Source organism: Spinacia oleracea, chromosome 2, assembly GCF_020520425.1.
Source record: "Spinacia oleracea cultivar Varoflay chromosome 2, BTI_SOV_V1, whole genome shotgun sequence".
Lineage (NCBI taxonomy): Eukaryota > Viridiplantae > Streptophyta > Magnoliopsida > Caryophyllales > Amaranthaceae > Spinacia > Spinacia oleracea.
Genome location: NC_079488.1, coordinates 105,640,419 through 105,663,000, shown reverse-complemented (window position 1 = coordinate 105,663,000; position 22,582 = coordinate 105,640,419). Strand labels below are relative to the sequence as shown.

At 35.2% G+C, this 22,582-nt stretch overlaps 2 protein-coding genes across 2 annotated transcripts; both read right to left on the bottom strand.

Annotated features, from left to right (window-relative positions):
* Positions 1-4,388: 4,388 nt before the first annotated feature.
* On the bottom strand, positions 4,389-15,836 carry LOC110785247 (protein CIA1). The gene is made up of 10 exons (XM_021989696.2): positions 15,489-15,836; positions 14,740-14,886; positions 13,977-14,195; positions 13,792-13,853; positions 11,629-11,694; positions 11,474-11,545; positions 7,856-7,918; positions 6,824-6,893; positions 5,403-5,486; positions 4,389-4,755 (listed from the first exon to the last, which is right to left on the bottom strand). Exons 1-10 carry the CDS (start codon positions 15,663-15,665, stop codon positions 4,684-4,686), a joined length of 1,032 nt encoding a protein of 343 aa, XP_021845388.1. The 5' UTR covers positions 15,666-15,836; the 3' UTR covers positions 4,389-4,683.
* Positions 15,837-16,936: 1,100 nt separating this feature from the next.
* Positions 16,937-22,082, bottom strand: LOC110785239 (reticulon-like protein B8). Its single transcript, XM_056837653.1, has 6 exons — positions 21,913-22,082; positions 20,040-20,228; positions 19,740-19,920; positions 19,512-19,653; positions 18,269-18,338; positions 16,937-17,342 (listed from the first exon to the last, which is right to left on the bottom strand). Exons 2-6 carry the CDS (start codon positions 20,221-20,223, stop codon positions 17,173-17,175), a joined length of 747 nt encoding a protein of 248 aa, XP_056693631.1. The 5' UTR covers positions 20,224-20,228; positions 21,913-22,082; the 3' UTR covers positions 16,937-17,172.
* Positions 22,083-22,582: the final 500 nt, after the last annotated feature.

Below are 22,582 nucleotides of genomic sequence, written 5' to 3'. Positions count from 1 at the left end.
CGTCAAATATTGAACACAAATCTATACTATATATATTAAAAGACGTTTAAAAGAAAGTTTATGTGACACTTGGCGCTCTTCTTATGGGTGGTTTGCTCAATGTAATCTTCATACACATTTAAAAAATATCAAACTTGGTTTGCATAAAGGTTTGAACTGTTGACCTTGAATTTAAACATTAAAGTCTTTACCACTAAGCTATTGCATGTGTTCATGTTATCATTGCAAAAAGAAAATATAAGTAAATGTGAATATCATTAATGTAGTAACCCGGGGCATCGCCCGGGCCCAAAAACTAGTTCTTATTTATAATGGGTGTACAATAAATATTGTACGCCGGAGTAGAAGTTGACTTAAAAGGCTTAAAAGTTACATTTATATATGTAAATGTTATCTATATTTTAATGATAAATTTTTTCATTTGAACAAAAATTATTTCTTCGAAATCACTAATAATGTATAAATTAATCATTTAACCCTTCAAAATGTTTATCTATCAACTTTTTATTTTTATAATATAAAAGTTGCAAAAAAGTAGATTAAAGTTACAAAAAAATTGCATAAAAGTTATTGGTGTACCTTGTGCGCGCAATAACTTTTGTACAAAAATAACTAACTAAAAATAGTTGCAATATTTTTTGGGTGTTTGGTAAAAAGAGATATGAGAGGGAAAAAAAAAGTTTTGGAGTGAATTAATGAGAGGTTTGACCTTTAGTATTGCAACTAAAAAGAATCATAGGAAATATAATCTAATTAAATAAGAAGTCAATTTGTCGGTCAAACCGGTTCGAGTATTACGGGACCGAGGGAGTATTGTCGAATGTCGGTCAAACCGGTTCAACTTTTACATAACGGTCTTCCTACCAGGAGCAACTTAGTTTACCGTAACATTGATATTCCTAGTTGTTGCCCTTTTTGTGCCACTAATACCGAAACCCAAGATCACTTGTTCTTACAATGTCATATCACTAAATAATTTTGGAACTCTTCTTTAACTATTTGTTGGCTTGGTACTCAACTTAAAGCAAATTCAATTTTCTCTTTGTTTCGTACCATGAGAAATAATGTTGGCTTACCAATTAAGAAAATTGTAACTTGTTTATGGAGTATATGAAAAACAAGAAATTCTACTATTTTTAAACAGACCCATTTCTCTATTGTTAATCTATACACTATATCCTTTAAAATGTTTAATGAATGGAATATGCGAACTTTTCTTGACTCTTTGGAAATGAATTCAAATATAAACACTTCTAAATGTCCGCATCGTTATATTCAGGTTGTTTGACACCTCCCGCGCCTGATACTTGTAAACTCAACTTTGATGGCTCTGTTCGTCAAAACTCTGGTGCCGCAGGGGTGGTCATTACGGACAATTTTGGAAATAATGTTGCTAGTCGCTCCTACAATCTGGGAGACACATCGGTCTTTCTCGCAGAAGCTACTACCCTTCGCAACGGGTTAATTTTAGCAATTGAAAATAATATTAGACATATTTTCATAGAAGGGGATAATTTGCTAATTATTCAAATTTTGCAGCAACATGCAACTTGTCCGTAGAAGATTAAGTTACTTAATTATGGACGACATCAAGCACCTACTTACACAATTTGATAGTTATACTTCGAGCCATGTATACCGGGAAGCTAATCGTGTACCAGACTATGTTGCAGGCATTGGTCACCACATTCAGAATTACCAAGATATAGCTAGACCCTCTCATTGATATCAAATTTTCTTATTTTATTTCCTTAGATAAATTAGGTTACAGTTAGGGATGGAAATGGGTGAGATTTGGGTCGGGTGGAGCATCACCCGCATCCATCACCCGCTTCCATCCGCTCCACCCGGTCCATCCGTCACCCGCTTTACTCATCACCCGCATTCCGTCCATCCATCACCCGCGGGTGAACCGGGTGGATCGGGTGATATTCGGGTGAAAATTATTAACTATTAAAAATTCACCATCTAATAATATGCATAATAATTAACGAAATGAAAAAGGTTACATACCTTCACTTATTTCCAAAACATATAATTAGTTCTTATCACGCATAAATTATAACCAAAAAAGAAAATTAAATAAACACTAACTTAATACATAATGGATTTATACACATTTTATGTTTAAATATTAATATAAATAATATATTTAAAATAAATGGGTGACGGATCGGGTGATGGATAAAAAAACATCACCCGCATCCGACCCGCATCCATCACCCGCTTCACCCATCACCCGTTTTTCATCCATTTAATTCGGGTTTTCACCCATTTCATTATAGCGGGTGACCGGGTTAATGGATCATCCACTGGATATTTCCATCCCTAGTTACAGTCTTGAGAGAAGACTATCCTAATTTCTGTTCACTTTTCTTTCTTCTTTTTTTTTTTAAAAAAAAATCATTTGCAGCGTGAAAGTGTAAAGGGGTATTTTAGTGTTTTACTTGTTTTAAGTTTCATTACACAATTTTACATTTAGTACTTACGGTTAATAAAAACGCAAAAAAAAAAAAAAAAAAAAAACCAATGCAGACACTCCTAGCTCGATCGCCCCCCTTCCCCCGCACTCTCAGTCTCACTACAAAAGGTTGCCGAAATGAAATAGAATCCCAAACACATTTTTCAATTCGGAGAGAATAGCAGCAATGAGAATTGCATATTCCACGCTTCAACTCGCTAGCTTCAACTCGGTCGCTTCAACTCAGGTATATTTTGATTTTTTGAGCAGTTGTTAAGATTTTTAGAAGATAATCTGCTAAAAATATGTGTCGAAATGAACCACCACTACCGCAATGCGCAATATGTTCTATTTTAAAACGTTGGTCCGTGTTTAATCTTAACTAAAAATACGTAAACATTAAAACTATTGTTGTAAAGTTTAAGATTTAATAAATAACAAATAATTTGAGATAAATACTTTTAATTGAAATTTTCTTTTGTACGTGCTTCGTAAATGATTTTATGTAACTTCGTAAATGATTTCATGTAATTGATTATTTCATTTTAATTGAATCATTTGGAAAACAAAATTTTAAAATAATTCAAATAATTAGTATTAAAATATATATGCACCACAAATAATATATTAATATAGATATTTGTATGTTTCGTAGCAAAAAAAAAAAAAAAGTTTATTGACTTATTTAAATTACAACTGTTTTTACAAATCTCGAGACTAAAAATTAATTGCAATTATTTTTAAAAATTATGAGAAAAACACAATTAAATAATGTGCTTGTAATTAAATGAGCGAGAGTGCGAAGGTGACGCTAATTCTCCGACAAAAAAGTAGTGTAACTAGTGGCGGAACCAGGATTTGTCAGATGTTGTGTCACTGCTATCTATCGACCACACCGATATATATGAACTTGGTAGGACACCCTTCAATACGTTACTCCATATTTCAAAAGCTTATAATGTATCCCGTATAATAAAATATAATGCACCTTATTCTATGTTACAACCCATAATTACATTCAATATGCATATACTGCATTTTTTTAAAAAAAAAATTATAATTGTGTACTTTTTTGTTTTGCGGCACAAATATATACGTCTTTAAAGTCACAATTTTTCTTTTCAATCTTAGAAGAGTATAGTCCTTTCTTGCAGCGGCGAGAGATAAACGATAACATCAAATTAATGATTGCTAAAAAAATTTGTTGAAAATTTCATAACATATGCCGACTTTTGTAAACAATAGTACTCCGTACTACGTTCAACAACACTGTTAATATGGTGAGGGGTGAATTAACACACCTGCTTCCTCATCTAATATCTTAGTACTACTGTTTTTGAGGTGCTTTGTTACTCTTTGCTCATACTTTAGTAGACCGATAATTTTATAATTCTAATCTACAATTTTAATTTTTGAATTAATTAATATCATAACACATTTAAAGAGGAAGGGGGAAAGTTAAAAAGAAAAACAAAATAAAAGTCTTATAGAAAAATATGAAATAGCTAATGGCAGAAAGAAAACAAGGAATTAGGGAATTCAACCAACAAATAAATAGAAAGGGAGCAAAAATAAACGTGCTATAAGAAGGCATTCCAAACCACTGAAGCAAGAAGGCATTACATTATATAAGAGACGCTTATTTATAATAACTATGTTTTGTTTCTTCAAATTTCTCTTTTTTTTCCCTTCCAGGAATGGTGTGTCACGTTACACACCTTGTCCAACAGCCCAAGCCTAGCTCCGCCAATCTGTGAGTGAAAGTGTGAAGGCGAGTTCAATAACCTCTTGTACATGGTGAAATTTACTTCCTGGGAAGTCGATTATGCCCCACAAATACTCACTTCCTTGCACATCAAACGAAGTACTTAGTATCTGAAATGTGAAATTTACGAACGCAAATTTAAAAAAGTATGACTCAAGTCGGTAGAAAAATACTATGTATTTCTTAAAGTCCTCAATCGAGGTGTTGATAAAATTTACAAAATTTTACCTAAATCCTAATGGTTCTGTTACACCAACAATATTTGGCATAAACAGGAATATGTTGTTCAATGCTGTATTATAACTCTGGAATCTGGAATCGAGTTTACATAACAATACATGTAGCTTACTAGCTTAACTGTCACACCATTTTGCAAGGAGAAAAAAAGGCAGCAATATCACATCCCAGCTAGAGTACAGTGACAATCAAAACAAGTTTTCTATTTGGAGAAGCAGAATCAAGATGTAGATGCACACTCCCATATCCTGATTGTTCCATCATCGCTTGCTGAGGCAAGCAACGGTTTTTCCTGCATGACAATTGTGCATCATGTCATACAAGGGAATTGAAGGATGACAAATCTATCTCATGGAATTATCTTTTTTAAAGATATCCCCCCTAATTAGTCCAAAAGACCCTAAAATGTCAAAAATATAATTAGATGCCAGCGATATCAGATCTTTTGGGTTTATCATGAAAACCAAGAACTGTTTTTAAAAATAAAACATCAGCAGCCAACCAACTACGATAATGCCCCTTCCAAAACCTGTACATGAACAAGTTTCATCACCCTTCAAAGTTGAAAGTACACCCTCTCTACTGATGTAATTGTCACACTCACCCTCTCTGTTATTCGTTACATCAAGTTTCTCATCATAAACTTCAATAAATTGGAGATTGGCAGTCTTTTTTAACAAATACTACTCTTTTTTTTACCCTTTTGTGACGTGGACACTGGAAGGTCCCACAAACGACAATCTGCAAAGCATTTGTGGTCTTTCGGAATTCTGCAGTTCACCTTGTTACTATCCTAAACCAAACAGTGACTAAGTAGACTACCTATACCAACATCTTCTAGCTTTTCTCAAAGGAAAGGAAAAGGGAACCCCCACCCTAATTTCATCAGTTTGCCAGATTCGCACCAATATGTTACCATTTGTAGTAAAAAAAGCTTACCGAAGGACTCCATTGTATAGAATTCAAATCCATTTCATGTGCCTTTTCCTTCTTTGATAGTAATTTGTACATGGGGCCATCTACCTGAGAAGTAAAAGAACAGAACAAGTCACTACCTCAGCTGTGCACAGAACAGGTTAAAGAATAAACAACGTATTTGAAAAGATAGCCAATAGCGTGCAAGTCTAACATAATGAGTTAATGACACAATTCTATGCTAAGTTTCACAGTCCAAGATAAAATTAGTTACCTAAACAAGTAGCCTCTTAAAAAATGCAAAAAAATTCTTTCTTCTGATTGTTCACATGAGAAAGATAAACAAGAATGCCTAACAGAATAAGGGGACGACATCTCATCCCCTCCAACTCAAAACAGAAATACATGAATTATTTCAACAATTCAATACAACTTCTGCTGGAAGTAGTAATGAATTTTCTTTGGAAACATTGGTAAAAGATAAAAAAAAATAAAAATTGAAGCAAGGCAACATAAAAATCACTTCTCTAAATTTAAACCACTCTTATATTTATGTGCTGGGTAAATATTCATTTAATGCAACTAGCATTCATTTATCAACTAAATTACACTGACAAAAAAGAAGTGTATCAGTAAGTTTTCCCACCAACTGGCATCAGCACGAGCTAGCAGAGTTCATGTTCTCACTTCCAATTTGATGCTTTTTCCCTTCAGCAACACCCCCATACGGGCCATACCAATTGATATCATTCCTTCCACAACACACAATTGAATACTGTTTTGTTTTCCTGTTCCCTTCTTCCCTTAAAATTTATGTTCCTCTACCTCCTAATCTACCTTTACAAAATTAGAAAATTTATTCTTTTTGGGAAAGTAATTTAAAAGAAAACCATTTTTCTCAGAAAATTCCTCCCATTTAAACTCAATTTGGACCTTGAAAATTATCTTTTCTGCTTGTTACCTATAAATTCATGCACAATAAATAGAGGGGAAATAATACCTCAGCACTTTAAAAAAGGATAACAACCAATTTTTAGTTTTTACACCAGCCACTCTGTATCATCAAAATATTTGTCATCAACCATTAACGGGATGCAAGTCAATTAAATATCTTAGCCTTACCCCCTCAATCCCTCATGGCCTCAACCAGCCAAGTCAAGACTAGTAGGTACGTTCTTTCTCTAAGTACATACATGCATAAAACAGTGTTGAAAAGAAAATGACGACTACATTTGTCAGAATAAATAGAGTGAAGAAGGTATGCAAAGTAAAATGTATTGGTGCAAAATCACATTCCATACCCTTTGCAATAAAAATTAAAAAACAAAGCTGTGAAATAACATTATGTGTTCATGTTGCAATCTCACTGTTAAGTACTCTTTTCTAGCCCCCTAGAATCACGTAATCCCCAAGTAGTAGAGTGAAGGCAAGAGAGATTAGCATACCTGACCATCATCATTCTCAACAAACAAGCGTATCGCATCATCTGCAGCGCCAGTAGCAATTACACCATCCCTACAAAACCGTATATCCTAGATTAAAATCATTTATTGCTGATTCAACAAAAGGGGAGATACGATACAAAAATCTAACGGCGAACATCATGAGATAGACAAGAGGAAAGAAATGAGAATTAGGGTTGGGTATTTCACAAGGACATATACACTGGTGTTTTTATAAAGACATTCTACAATGCTAATAGAAATTCATAATTCTTGTCATCATTTCACTTTTAAGCATATTTCACGGCTTAACTACTCACTGTATAAATGATGTTTGCACTCTTGTATTCTTAACTATACCTCACGTGTATAATATATTCGCAGTCTATCAATGATGTTTGCGCTCTTGAGTCTTGACTTTTGTTGGTTGTAAGGGATTAACACCATTCTCCGCTCTTTTATGTTTTTATACAAAATATTCAGAAAAGATAACACATAAACCAGACCAGCCAAACAAGTGATAAAATTAATCCTGTTTAGAGCGTTTACTGCAGTTTTGCTGTTGTATCAAACCCTGCTTGTATCTTGCAGAACTTCGTTATACCAAACTCCATTACAGCACAACTCAACAAAACAGTGTATTTTCAAAATAAACACGCGCATATTCAGTTATCCTTCCAAAAAGGAATAGAACAATATGTTATTATGTTGCAATATCGTTGGTCACAGGTGTTATTAGCAAGTAGTTCTTGTTAATTTGATCACCCAAATGCAACTTATCTATGTAAAGAAAAAAGGATGACACGTGTTCTAACTTAAAGATCCATGAGAGTGGACCGGCAGTTTTTTTAAGAATTTGCTTCAAGTACAGAAAATATTGGCAGATGACAATTTTTTTTAAACCTTCTTTGTGCATGATATAAGACCAAGAAAATGAAAAACAAGTGAGATTCAAGGACACTTGAAATCAAACACACACATACAAGAATTAGCAAGACTACATAATACCAAAGGTTCAAGCAATTGGAATACAACCTTGACCAATGAACTGAAAAAATAGTGCGGTCATGATAGCCTGACATAGTGCAAAGGTGTTTCCTGCAAGATAGAAATACAAAGATATAGTCAAAAACTATATAGTCTATAGCGAAAAAATGCTGCTGAACATTGACATCACAATTTCTACCATTATGCAATATATTACCATTCGTCTAACCAACAAGCAGAAATATATAAAAACAAACCACATGAAAAGCAGCTTAAAAACAAAAAGTGATGCCATACGTCCAAAAGTCGCGACTTTATGTGAATTCCTTTTGTAATTTTGTTGTGTCTTTTATTACGGAGTACTTTATTAGAAGTTCCTAAAAATAAGAAGTTATTTTACCGTATACGTGAACCTTTGTCCTAAGTAACGTGCGTACTAAGTCACTTTGGGACCATTAAAACGGACAGGAGTAACATTTGTAGAAAGTAAGTTCTAATTTCTAGGAGAATGAAACTCAATTGCGCACATTATTAGCTAAATAACTAAAAGCTACACTATGACATTCGTTTTGTAAAAGATTAAATCATAAAGCTTACTGGAAATCACTGACTAGTGATTTCAGTAAGCTCTTGGCAGTAACTAACCTTGTGAAAAAATAATGGCTTTGGATTGAAACAGAAATCTTCAAAAATTCGGGTTAAACAGAGATATAAGGAAATTAGTGACCGACTGCTGGTAAGAGTTAGATAACATGTACAGGGAGTAAAGATAGCAGGTTAATAGTACTTCAATCTACTATATGTTGCCCCTACTTATTAGACCTCCAATCAGTTTGTTTAATGGTAGTGCCACTACTCATGAAACTTGATATACAAAAATGAAAGAACTACTACATCAACATAGAAAAGATTATAAAAAAAAATGTAGAACCTATAGATTAAAAATTGCAAACCCACTCCAAAATCAAACTGGTACATAAAACAAATCAAACAGGTTGACACCATCTAAACCTAGAAATCCAACAATTTTGCAGTTACCAGAAAAACTCAATGATAAACAGGCTAAAATCATTCTGATTTACTATATACAGGCATACAGCAATACGTCTACCTGACTTCACAGAGGACTAAGCCCTTGCTAGCAATATGGACATGAGCTGATGAACATACTGTAATGGACTAAACAGTAGAAGGACATAATGCAATACCCCAATACCACCCACAACTGCTGCAAACATATACAGGGAAGAAAAGGATGTCACCACTACAGGACAAAAGGGATGTAGAGGCAGCCACCAACCCAAGGGCAGTAACCACTCCACACTCCACAGAGTGGCAGCCTGCAGCTGCTATTTTGTTTAGACTACTTTTATTAATTGTTTTTGTCCTATTACTAGCAGTTGGTAATTAAAAGGAGAAGGGAAGGGGAACCAGAATCATGTGGAGAAATTAGTAAAGCTTAGGCTTTGGTGAGTGGTGACCTCAAGTCACTAACCCTTGGAGATTGGTGGCCTCAAGTCACTACTTTTATCCCTTTTTGTGTTCTTCATCCATCAAGCTAGTTAATATAATTTCTTCCTTTACTTTTATGCTCAAATTTATCAGTTCATCACACTTGGTATCAGAGCGGTACAATTCTGGGAGGGATCTGATTTTCCAAGTTTCCAAAAAAAAAATAAAAAAAAATGGATGTTAACAGTTCTGATCAGAAATCATAGGAGAAGTGGGATGAGATTCTCAAAAAATGTAAGGAAGATTTCGTGAAAAATACTATGGAAGGTCTTTCTCCGATCTTTTCTTCGTTACGGAAAGAATTGAAGGAAATCAAAGAGAAGTTTACTGAAATTAGAGAAGAGATACTCAAAGAGGAAGAGAAAAAGGCAGTGGCGAATTCGGAGGTGGTTGAAGCGGAAGTGGTGGAGCATGCAAATCTGCAGAGAAGTGGATCTAGAGAAAATCTACCCTTTGTCGCCGGCGGAAATGCAAAGGCACCAGATGCTGGAAAAGGAGCCTCATGTTGCAGTTTCGTTGTCAAGGATTTTGGTGGTAGGATGAGCGGAGGTCAAGGATTAGGAGGCTATGCTGGTGGCGTGTCTGATGTTCTCATAAGGAAGCGAAAGAAGAGGACATTTGAGAGGGGAGGTGCTGGAGGCAGCGGCTCCGGCGGAGGACCAGGCCTTGCTAGACAAGGTAGAGTGAGTGGTGATGTTGGTGTTTTGTTAGGTAGACAACCTGTAGAAGTATTTGAACGTGGTGGTCCTGGTTTCTTTAACGGAAGGTGTAATTTGGGTGGTGGAACCACCACTTGCGGTGGCCTGAACATGGAAAGAGGGGAATTTGTGAAGGGCGGGTCAGGAGCTAGTGGTTCTGGTGGGGGTCCAGGTGGCTGTCTCAGAGCTGGTGACGCCGGAAATATGTCTGGTGGTGTAGGGTGGAGCTTAAAGTGGTTATTGTTGCAGTTGCAAAGCTTTCTAGGTATGGAGTGTGGCTTCAGAGAATATTCTTTTGGCTTGAGGAAGAAGACAGAATTAAAATATGCTGTTGAGGGTAATTATGTACTTGTTCAAATTGTTGAGGTTATGCTGCTTGAGTCACATGTTCTAAGCCAGGTCATTGCAATTATAAGAGGAGGAATGCAGACGAGCCCAAAGTGTGGGAAGTTGACTCAAGAAATGGGGCCTGCTCACTTTGAGCCCAACTTGACAAGAAATGATGACAAGCTTTTTGCTGGGCATCTTGGGGTTACTTTCCTTAAATCCATTTCCACATCCAATCCCCACACAACTTCTTTCAACCTGTACACTCATTCCCTCAGTTCAAACAACATCCATTCTCCCCAATACTTCATAAACGTTTATGATCAGTTACAAGACTTCATTCTCGTGTCCACGTTAATGACATTCTTACTGACATTTACTAATATGCTCGAATGCCACTGGCAGCACAATTGCGGGGATGACAAGTTGTGGTATTCAATGATAAAGTACCAAGAGTATATACCAACTCTCACAAATGGGAAGCCGCAACGCAATCAGCAACTTATTCTCAGTTTAGGCCGCAAGAAGGTGGACATGGATCATTGTTGCCGAGGCCGAGAATCGAGTGCCGATTACTACCCACCTTGAGGACAAGGTGGAAGTTTAGGGGGTCGGTATTGTAATGGACTAAACAGTAGAAGGACATAATGCAATACCCCAATACCACCCACAACTGCCGCAAACATATACGCAAACATATACAGGGAAGAAAAGGATGTCACCACTACAGGACAAAAGGGATGTAGAGGCAGCCACCAACCCAAGGGCACTAACCACTCCACAGAGTGGCAGCCTGCAGCTGCTATTTTGTTTAGACTACTTTTATTAATTGTTTTTGTCCTATTACTAGCAGTTGGTAATTAAAAGGAGAAGGGAAGGGGAACCAGAATCATGTGGAGAAATTAGTAAAGCTTAGGCTTTGGAGAGTGGTGACCTCAAGTCACTAACCCTTGGAGATTGGTGGCCTCAAGTCACTACTTTTATCCCTTTTTGTGTTCTTCATCCATCAAGCTAGTTAATATAATTTCTTCCTTTACTTTTATGCTCAAATTTATCAGTTCATCACACATACATCTTCATATCTCAAAGAAAGATGAATATATAGCATCAACAATTAAAAATTTCTTACCAAGGTGCAAAGCCCTCGTTAGATTGCCCATGCAAGTTGTCAGTTCCCCATATTTTAATAGTAAGATCATCACTGCAAAAAGGGTAAAAGCATCACGTTACCCATAACGGTGTGATAATTGGTAAAAGTGGTCAAGCGATAGGGTAACAGCATACCTACAGGTTACCATTTTGTCGCCACTAGCATTGAAAGATAAAGCCCATACTGTTGAAGTATGCCCACTGAAAAACAAACAATAGAACTTTAAACAATGAGAGTTTATCTATTCCTCAATAAGAACAAAAGTGAGAACAATAGTGGTTGCGAAACTTCTTAAATTGCATCTGACACCAAGTTAATCATGTGGCATAGCGTGTACATCTCAAATTTAATGGATCAAAAAGTAATTAGAGCTTAGAAACACCAAAAAGTTGACTTTGATGCTAAGTTTCCACAAAGTTATGATGCTATATGGTTTTGAGCTAGTATCACGTAAAATGTATTCACAATTCAGAACATTATCAGTTGCAAACATACGTTGCAATATCCCCTTTGCATATGGCACAAAAAAGAGCACGAGAGAAAATCAATGACAAACAGACCCAAGTGGTCAGGATTGAAAGAAAAATAAACACATTTAATAAATCCGTAAGAATGTCTAGGATGTAGCTAGAGCCTAGAAGCATGTATATTTGGAAGAATATACTACGGAGGTTCTAGCCAAGGAGCTCTCAAGACTCACTTTGCACAAGTTATAGCATTTTGAATTATTTATAAAGATCAGAACCGAAGTTTGCCTAAAAATCCCAAGTTAGAACCTTCAAGCACAAGTGTGGTCACATGCCTTAATAAAATGTGCTATCAAGAGGATCAAACAACAATATAATACCATATACACATAGATTGCCTACAAAAAAAGATCCTGGAGATATAACAACCCTACCCAGAAACAATACTAAGCACAACCAGCAACTAGATTTTCACAAGCACAGTAAGCTTGTAGAGTTGTAGCAAAACAATGCATCTCAGAACAGCACCAGACTTTGATAAACAAGACATCAGCCCAGGCCTCAAAAACTAAATTAGCCAGAGCAACAAACTTGTGATAGTAGCAAGCAATATTGACCATACGAGTCAGCATGCAAAAATAAAGCCAACGTGTATATGGCTTATAAAACAAATACGAGTAGCATTTATCATAGAGCAAAAGAGCGAAATAGGATTTGCTTAGCACTCCTGCAGACTTCTAAAGCAATGGAAACCCTAGTGCAACCTTTGACCAAGCAGAATAAGCTGACAAATTAGAGCAAAAGCTTGATATTGCAATCATCTTTACATATTACATCTACAATCAACCCTAAGGATGATTTCCTTACCAGAATATTACTATGAACTATGAAGACAGATATTGCTGTAGATTCTAGCATTCCCTTGACACCAAATGGAATGTACAAATTCTGGAAAGCACACCATGTGTAACTTTCATTTTGCAATATCATAAATGGTTTTTTGAAGACACTACAACAGCGTAATGTACAATTACCTTTTTTTTTTCTGTTCCATGAAGTACAATATTATGCACACATAGGATTTAATTACCCTAACTTTGCTCGTTGAACTAGTAGGTAAAGCAGGAGACTATTTCTCAGATTAGAATTGTTCATCGTGGTACAGGGGTCTCTTACCTCACGGCTTCCAGTTTCCACGATATTCTCTTGAAATAGAGTAATGTATGATAAAGAAGTCACATTACTCCTCCCCTTGTGCACTTTAATTTGCTATCAAACTTCCTTTTCTTTCTCCCCCTCTTTTCCATTCACAACACCAAATGATGGTGACCAGGCACGAGAAGTTGTTTTTCTCTCTGTTATGAGGGTTACTGATACTGAGAGAGTCTATGCCTCTCATTCTTTCTTGAAAAAATTGTACAAAGAGTAAAAATCAATTTAAGATTTGAAATTCCAACTTATTTATAGAAGAGCAGCATCACTACAGTCAGGAGTCTGAGGGCCACATATTCACACTGCACAATTCTAGAGTGATCAACTATTAACTCGTGACCTTAATAACTAGCAGATTGTCACTGGAAGGCCATAATCAGAACTTCAAGCACACATGATTACATGAATCCTTCCCCAAAAATTCCCCACTGAAAAATGAGAAGCTTTAAGGTGCTTCGCAGCTTCTCAATATAGCTTTTTCTGCTCATACTTGATGCGACAAGAAATTGAACATACTTCATTATGTCCTTCAGGAACAAAAAATTAAACACACAAAATATTACAGTACCTAAATGTATGGAAATGCTGAATAGTTCAACAAAGCATAGATCATAATACCTGCTAGCCTCATTTAGTGTTTGAACACAATGCCAATCATCATCACCGTCTTCAGCCCATATCTGTAGGAATAAAGGCAATAGAAATTTAAATCAGATCCTATGGTCAATGCTCAGATTAATACAGAGTAATAAGCCATTCTTTATACACGGAAAAAGCTTTTAACAAAATAAAAGATTATGTACCTTGATACTATTATCATAGCCACAAGAGAATAAAACATCCATCGAAGGATGCCACTGAACCATTTTGACATCCTGTGTATGACCTTGCAATACAGACACACACTCAAATTCATTTCCAGGCTCAACTTCCCATATCCAAACAGATTTGTCTCGACCACATGTAGCAATTAAAGAACCAGATGCATTCCAAGAGACGCTTTTCACTTCATTTTCATGACCCTGCGCACAGTATAGCCCAATTTAACTCAATTAAGTATAACCAGAACTGAAAGTAGTTATAACTAAAAATCTGAACAGAAACAAAACGAGGATTGAATCCAAAGTTCCATCCTTTAACTAAATTTAGGCTTTGAGATCCAAAAAAAAGAGCTTTTATTCAATCGGACACAAAACATCACAAGCCCAAGCAAGCAAGGTGGCAGAAGAGACATCAAAGAACTATCCAGAAATATTGCAATTCCCTATTCAGTTACACACAATATCCCATTACAATCCCACCTACATATCATACTTATATTTGATCCAGCAATCCAAAGTTGGAAAGCTTCCCAACCATTACAAGCACTTTCAATTTTGCTGAAACCGACAAAAATCCTCACCTAAAATGTTTACTATCATATTGTGTATAACTCCACTCTCGATTTAACTACGAGTTCAAAGACCCACATAAGAATTAACTGACACTTAGACCACTCGCCAGGTTATAGAACTTTGGTTCTCTACATTCTAAATAGCAAATGAAATGTCAAGCCACTAAAAGTACCTCCAAAGTTGAGATGCATTCAAAATCACCTCCAATATCTTCCCATATGGCAGTAGTAGCATCAAAGCTAGCGGTAGCCAACATTTTCCCCGAAGGTGACCAAGCACATGATCTAATGGTTCTTGTGTGCGTCTCCTCCAAAACCGCCTGCATAACCCACAGTTTTGTTAGTTGTTACTACTCACCACTTTTTCACAAAGAAAGAAACACATACTCTACTAGTCTGATGACTCAAGAACATCAAAATTACCCCAGCTACATGACAGCAAAAACAGAATTTTCTTATTTATAGCTGCTTTGGACTAGCCTGCGCTCCATTGGACAGCTTATTGATTTAGATACACGCTTCAATAGCATGCTAAGAAGTAATAAATACCAAAATTTTAGTTAGAGTCAATGAGTCATCAACTCATCACTAGTTTCAAGCTTCTCATAGCAAGCAATATGTGAGTGACAAACTGACGAAAATCGGCTCTTAATTAACTTACTTTATCAAGATTGTTGGTAAACAAAACCTACCTAAGCAATTATTAGTAGTCATTAGCAATTTCTATTCCATCACAAAACTCGGCTCGAAGTAACCTTGATCCTCCTAAATTCCGTTCACCTGATCAACGTATACTTCAACTAATTATTCAATAACCCAAACAAAGTAACTACCATTAGCATAACATCGACCAACTAATATGAATCATAGAACAACCAATTGAAACCGAAAATCGACAAAAAAAGTTCAAAAAAGGGGAAACCTTGCAATGGAAGGAAGCAGAGGAAGATTGTTCCCAGATACGAACAGTTTTATCGCCGCTACAGGAAGCGAGAAGATTGGTGTTGGTGGGGTTCCATGCTAGTCCCCACACTCGATCAGTGTGACCTTCTAGGGTTTGGAGGTGTCTCAGCTCAACCATTTCGTCAATTGAATTCATTGATTTCCTGTACTTTGAATTTGGTTTGATTGAATTTGCGATTGATTTGAAATTTTTTGGAGGTGGGTTAACTGAATTGAGAAGGGGTTTTAGGTTTTCAGTTTCGATTTGATGATGATGTTGGCGGAAGTTCCCTCTCCTTCTTCTTCTATTACGGGCCAGGATCGAAACGGCTCATGCACGTGTTAAAGTCATGATATATATAGAATTCTACTACTGTATACTTGGGAAACATAAATTCTTATTTACAATGGTTGTACAATAAATATTGTACACTTGAGTAAAAGTTAACTCAAAATGCTTAAAAGTTAACCTTATATATATATATGTAAAAGTTATCTATTTTTAAGTGATAAATTTTTTCATTTTATTAAAAGTTATTTCTTCTAAATCACTAATAATGTATAAAATTAATCATTTTACCCTTTAAAATATTTATCTATCAATTTTTTTTACTAATATAAAAGTTAATCAAAACTAGATTAAAGTTACAAATAAAAAAGGTTAAAGTTATCTTGGTGTACAATAAATTTATTGTATACCTTGTGCGCGCAAGACCTTTTGTTTAGGAAATTATGGTCGTGTTAGTTTAGGAATCTAATAAAGTCATAATCTATGAAAGTTATGGAGGGATTAGTACAATAAATATAAAAAATAGTTACGAATCTTTGTTTTTATAGATTTTGTTTTTTATAGATTTTGTTTTTGGATTAACAAAATTATTGTAAAAATGGCAATACTATTAAGGTAGAAAAATAATAATTACGAAGTATGTTACAAAAATAAGATTTCCTAAAATTCTTAACTAAAACTCTAAAAGAAACGAAGATTGTTTTTTTACATTTTCTATTAAAATTTCAATATTAGTTGACAATGTGTAAATTTATACTCTCATTCCCTGACGGCTGATTGGCAATGAAGTCGTGAAAATTTATACTCCGTAATACTCCGTACATACGGAATTACGAGTAGTAAGTAACTTCTTTTTTTTTGGGTTCTGGACATTGTTACAGCACATAACTTGATTGTTTTTAATTTACTAATTTTATTTTAGAATTCACAAAGTTATAGTGACAGTTGCAGAGTAATTGTAGAAATACAACAACCATTACATAACAAAAATATAATTTCCCTAAATTGCTGAACTAAAATCTTACGAAGATGACATTTTCTGAAAATGTATCTTAATATCAACAAACAAATGGCGTTTCAAGCTTTGTAATATTCTCCTGATTTACCAAAATGAGTAAAAAATTCACCACAACAGAGACTTCGGATGCTGGGAAATTGGAATATAAGCTTCAGAATTGACTTATATCAGTAACAACATTACATATTTGTATATCATACAATGTAAAAACCTAAACGATGTGCCAAACTCTTCTTTCCAGGAATAAATTATGTAATGTTGCCAACAATAAATTACACTAACAGTCTGGTACTAACAATTTCATGCACAACTTACAATGAGATATATAGACCTCTATCATCAGTCTATACCTGTTTCTTACTCATGTTTCTTTCCCCAGTATTTTCTGGAAGGAAGTCTACTGAGAACACGAGCATCGACCTTCTTATAATGGTGTGTCATGTTGCTGATGAAATTTTCCACAAAACCATCAATTTGATCATCATACTTTTCATACAGAACTGGAAGAGTGTGAGCAGCAATTATACCTGATTCCAAAGAAGAAACAGCCAGGATTAGTTGATCAACAACGATATTTAAAAACGATATTCTACCTAATAACTAATACTAACAACGGATATTTACTTCAACAGTGGATAATAAAAGCAAATGAGGATTCAAGGAACATGAAAAATGTAAGCAACTTAACCCTGTGAAGTGAACTAACAAATAATTCAAAGATAAAATAAGTTCATCTAAAAATAGTAGAGGAATATAACCAAAAAGATGCTTGAAGATTTGAAGTTTCAATGACGTGGGCGAGGGTTTTAGTCTCTTAGAGAAGAGTGGTGGGACAGATGGTAAGGAGGAAATGGCCAATGGAGTTCTAATCAACACATGAGATACGAGAAATTTCACGCGTATCATTGATACGGAATTGTTCTTGACGTTATTCAAAGTATTAAGGCTAACCGCAAAAATACATAAGCCACCACTTCATTCCTACTTGCTTTCACCTTTCCTCTGCTTATAATAAATCTCCACAACATGGTTCAACTGTCCTTGCCTTCTCGAGTTATTTACTTTAATTCTAAAGGCCGTATCTCTTTCTATATTCACAACTCTTTTTTCTGTATGATACAAGAGTAAGAATGTGAAATAGATGGACATTGAAGAGTGCATCTCACTGTGGGAACAAGAAAGACAAAATCTTAAGAAGTAAAGAATTGAGTAATTGACTAGTAACTGTAGAACTGTACAAACATTATCATGTTAGTTAACAAGTTCCTAACTTCCATTATAGATTAATCATGTTAATAATGAATCATAAAGCTTTAGAAACATCTGAAAAGGGAGAAACTAACATAGACATGTAAGGTAGTCTCTATATTATGACCATACACGTGTAATTAAAAAAATTGCGATAAACTGTAAAAGGAGAAACTTTGAAAGTACATGAGTTGGCAACTCTTACCAATGTAGATAACAGTTAGGAAATTGCACCAGCTCCCAATCATAGCAGCAACCACCAATCCTGATACAACCTGAATATCACCAAAGTCATTTCATTTCTTTTACTTCAAATTTTCTGCTTACATTTGAAAGGCATTCGAGCAGAGGAGGCAAAAAGAAAGGAAATTTGAGCATGTGCAACGGGACAATTAGGTGATCCATCAATCCTTAATGAGTCGAAGACAATGTACAGTGCATGCATTCAAGAAAAATAAGCAAAGAAATAGTATACTGCTTTAATCTCTAAAATTTCAGCATCACTCAGACACTGTACACATTTTAAAGGGGGGTAAGAAAATTTTCAATCAGATTACGGTTGTTTCCTGTGCGAGTCCTTTTGATATTTGGTTTCCTAGTTTAGTAAATTAGGACGGTAGTATGCCTAGAAATAGGGGGTAGTAGGCTGCTCAGTGCTCACATTGTATCATCAATTTAAAAAGAGAGCCGCGTGTGAGGATTGAGGACTAGTGAGTAGTGAGAGTTCTCATTAATTTGAGGGAGAATTTCAGAAATCTCAATCAAGTGTTTTTGAACTGTTTGTTGTTGATGATAATCCGCACAGAATAACATGGTTCTTTCACCAAAATAAGGAAAAATCTTTGTGTTTGTGCTGCCATTGTCATTCTAACCTTGTTATACAGACTATTTGTGTGTCACAAAGTGGAATGAAAGTTCTGGAAAAATATAGATTAGACCATTTAAATAAAGAGCCAATGACAACAATTTTTGATGAAACAACAGACTAAAGAACTGAGTCCTCACATCAACAATCATAACGAGATTCAACACATCAGATACTTTAATATAAACAAGTAGCACAACAGATGTCATGTCATTTACTTAGATTAAAAACAAAAATCCCAAAATTATTCCAAGGCAACTAGTAGACCATAAAAGCTGTAACCAAAATGAGGTTCAAACAATTTCAAATTCTTTAGGAATTACTTTCTACATTCTCGACTGGAAAGCCTTTCAGAGGTTTTTTAAAAACGATAACAATAATCTGCAGTATGAACAAACGTGGGACAAAAGCAGAAACTAATAAGATATTACTTTTCAGTAGAACATCAGAGTTCCAAATATTGTTACTGAAGTTCTACATGGACAGCCAAGAACTAAAAAAAACAAATGATTGAACACGAGAACCAAATAGGAGATGAAAAAAAGACAAGATAAAGGAAAGAAGGAGCAGATATATTACACACCATAACAAATTGCTTTAAGTTCCCACCACAAGCAATATTTTGCAGAAATTCCAACACCCGGTTGACTTCTTTCCCAACTATCATGCCAATATTAGCAAACCACTCATCTGGTACGTAAATTCGTGGAACTTCAGATGGTGACCTGTATATATAAGTTGTTCCAAAATTTTAGGAGAACTCAACTTAAATTATCACCAAAGATAAATAGAACTTGAGCTAAAACATTACCTGTTCATGAAACCAGAGGCATTTGACCAAAGAAACTGAGCAAGCATGCCCAGAGCCACAGCAAAGCAGACAAGGGGCAGAAAATTGTAATTCAACCATTCAAACATCACCCAGACAACAGTAGCACCAACTAAAAAACTGGCAGAGATTTTCTTGTTCCTCCACAGCAACACATCAGCAGCTGTTTTTACAAACAAGAGAAAAAGTTGGACACTTGAACAATATTCGATCATTCGTGAAATTGAAGGGAATATAACAAACAAAAATTCGAACAGGAAAAAAAAAACACGAAAAGCTTACATTTTCCACCTCCCAAAACTTTATGCACAGGCTCCTGACGTCCAAAAAGACGATTAAACTGAGAAGCGACAGGATTGGATACATCCTCCTCAAAAAAGGAACCAGACTTTTGTTTTTGAACACCTTCAGAAATTGTTTCCATTATATTGTTGAGAAGGTTCTCAGCTGTAATATTCTCAGGCATTTTCCCTGTAAATTAATACAACCAAACATCTATTATAACACTGGCTTGCTTGGGTTGTTGAACTACATTTCATTAACGTGATAATTCTTAACTCATTTCAGACAAATAACATTAACAAATGTAGTAATTCCCTAAATCTGTATGAACTAGTTTCCAATCAATCTATTGAAGTATACTGTATACCCCATCCTGCACGTTTCCTACATGATGCATTGTACTAATCTCTGCCAAATGGTCAGTGTAAACTGTGTAATGGTCTCCAAAGTCTCAGTAAACAATAGCCCAAACTAAGATTAAGTTTTCGATTTTTTTCTCCGGTCATGCTAATTCCATAATTCAGATTGTATCTCATACATTGCGGAGAGAACGTCAGATTAATTTAGCAGCTTAACAAGTCAATGACTAGGTTCTTACTTCCTAGGAAGCTTTTATGGTAATCCATTCATTTCCAGCAGTCTGCAACCTCAGAAAACGATCAAGCTTAGACTGACTTATTGTCACCTAACTAATAGTCTCACTACTCTTTCACGTCTTTTCACGAACTAAGCATCAACAAACAAAAGGAATGGAGTGAATTGTAGTAGACAGCACAGGCAACTAGATAACTATTTTGAAATGAACATGGAAGGACAAATGTTTTTGCAATATAGGCCGTCATTGTTAACTCCCAACTTGGACCGTGAAAGTATGAAACCTAGCACAAACTCTAATGAATTAGCATATACACACCTGAATCTGCGTAAAACTAACAAATTTTGCTAAGCACACCCTCCCCCCATCAGAGAAAGGACATCACAACAGTTCTAATAGTTAGCTGTTAGACAACAGTCTTCAACTCTCTGGTTATACTTTCAATTAATGAGATCAGATTCGATGCACGAAATGCTATGAATAAAATATTCCTACAAATTGACATTGTAACTACAAATAAACACAATTTCGACAAGGTTTCGTTTCTTCGAGGTCATAATGAAAACTGCGTTTATAAATTAATGACAAGCTTACCACTTTGAATCCTACAGGAAGGTGGCTGGATCAATAACAAAGCTAAAAAAAGCCATCCAAGAAAGGCACATGTGAAAAAAGTAGTCACTCAAACCAAAAAACAAAGGCTAGCTTGAAAAGTATGTGGGGATATCATATAGAGATAAGAGATTAAAATACAACAACAAATAAAAAATAAAAAAATTACTCCCATATTGCTCTAACTTTAATTTTAGGATTTGGTCCATAGCATCATCATAAATCATAAAAATGTTTCTTCTCAACAATTGTATACAGTACTTCGTACTTCATATATTATCAACAATTATGGAATTTCGAGTTAATTCCTTAAATTGACCTCGAACTAAATGTGATTCTATATCCAATCGAACAAATCATTATAATTCCAGCAATAAATACCCATTTAGGGTAAAAACTCAAATCAACCAAGATGAACTGAAGAAAAGCACATTAAATAAATAAATAAATAAATAAAACAAATAAACCCCAATTCAAAGACGTCACAAACAAGAAAAACAAAATTCAACCCAGTTAAATTGAACACAGAAGCATGAAGAATTCAGGGTAATATATAGAATGATTATTGAATAATAATGAAATCTGAGAGAAACCCAGAAACATAGAAGCAAGAGTGCATGAATGAATGGAAACAGAAGCAGAAATATAGAGAAAAAGAGCACAAACCAATGAATCGAAGAAGAAGGGAGATGGAGGTAGATGGGTTTTTGTGGGCGGTTAAATTTCAGTTTGTTGTACTTGTAATTGTTGTATGAATGTATGATTGATGACAGTATCGTAAATTGGGAGTCGTCCGTCCTCATTTTACTTGTTTGGCGTCTCGACCAATTGTTTTGATTTTGCCAATCCTACCTGCCTTTTCCAACACTTTCACAATTACCACGTGTGCTAATTTTCTACTTTGGGAATTGGATTTTACGGAGTATTTATTTATTTGTCGAGTTGCTATTCTCGAACATGCTCTCATTGCTCTGGTGTCCAATATCCAAATTACCAACCACACATTATTTGAAAACTTTCCATTGAGAAGAGAACTCTATCTTGTATGTTGTGTTCGACAATAAAGAGTGTTTCGGTATCAGCGTGGGAAATCCTTGATCGCGGGTCGTACGATTAAGATGCGAGGGTTTTGAGGACGCTCCTTTCGATATCGAAGTCAAATGGGGTTTTTGGTTAGACTTGATTGATTGCGTAACCTTTTATCATGCATATCAGCCGTATTTATAAGATGGAAACCCCTTATTCACGCCCGACCCTGAACCAGTCCAAAGTGGGACACCGAACAGGGCCTCATTTTAGGAAGGGCTCAAAATTGCAGCAAATTTTACTATCGTTA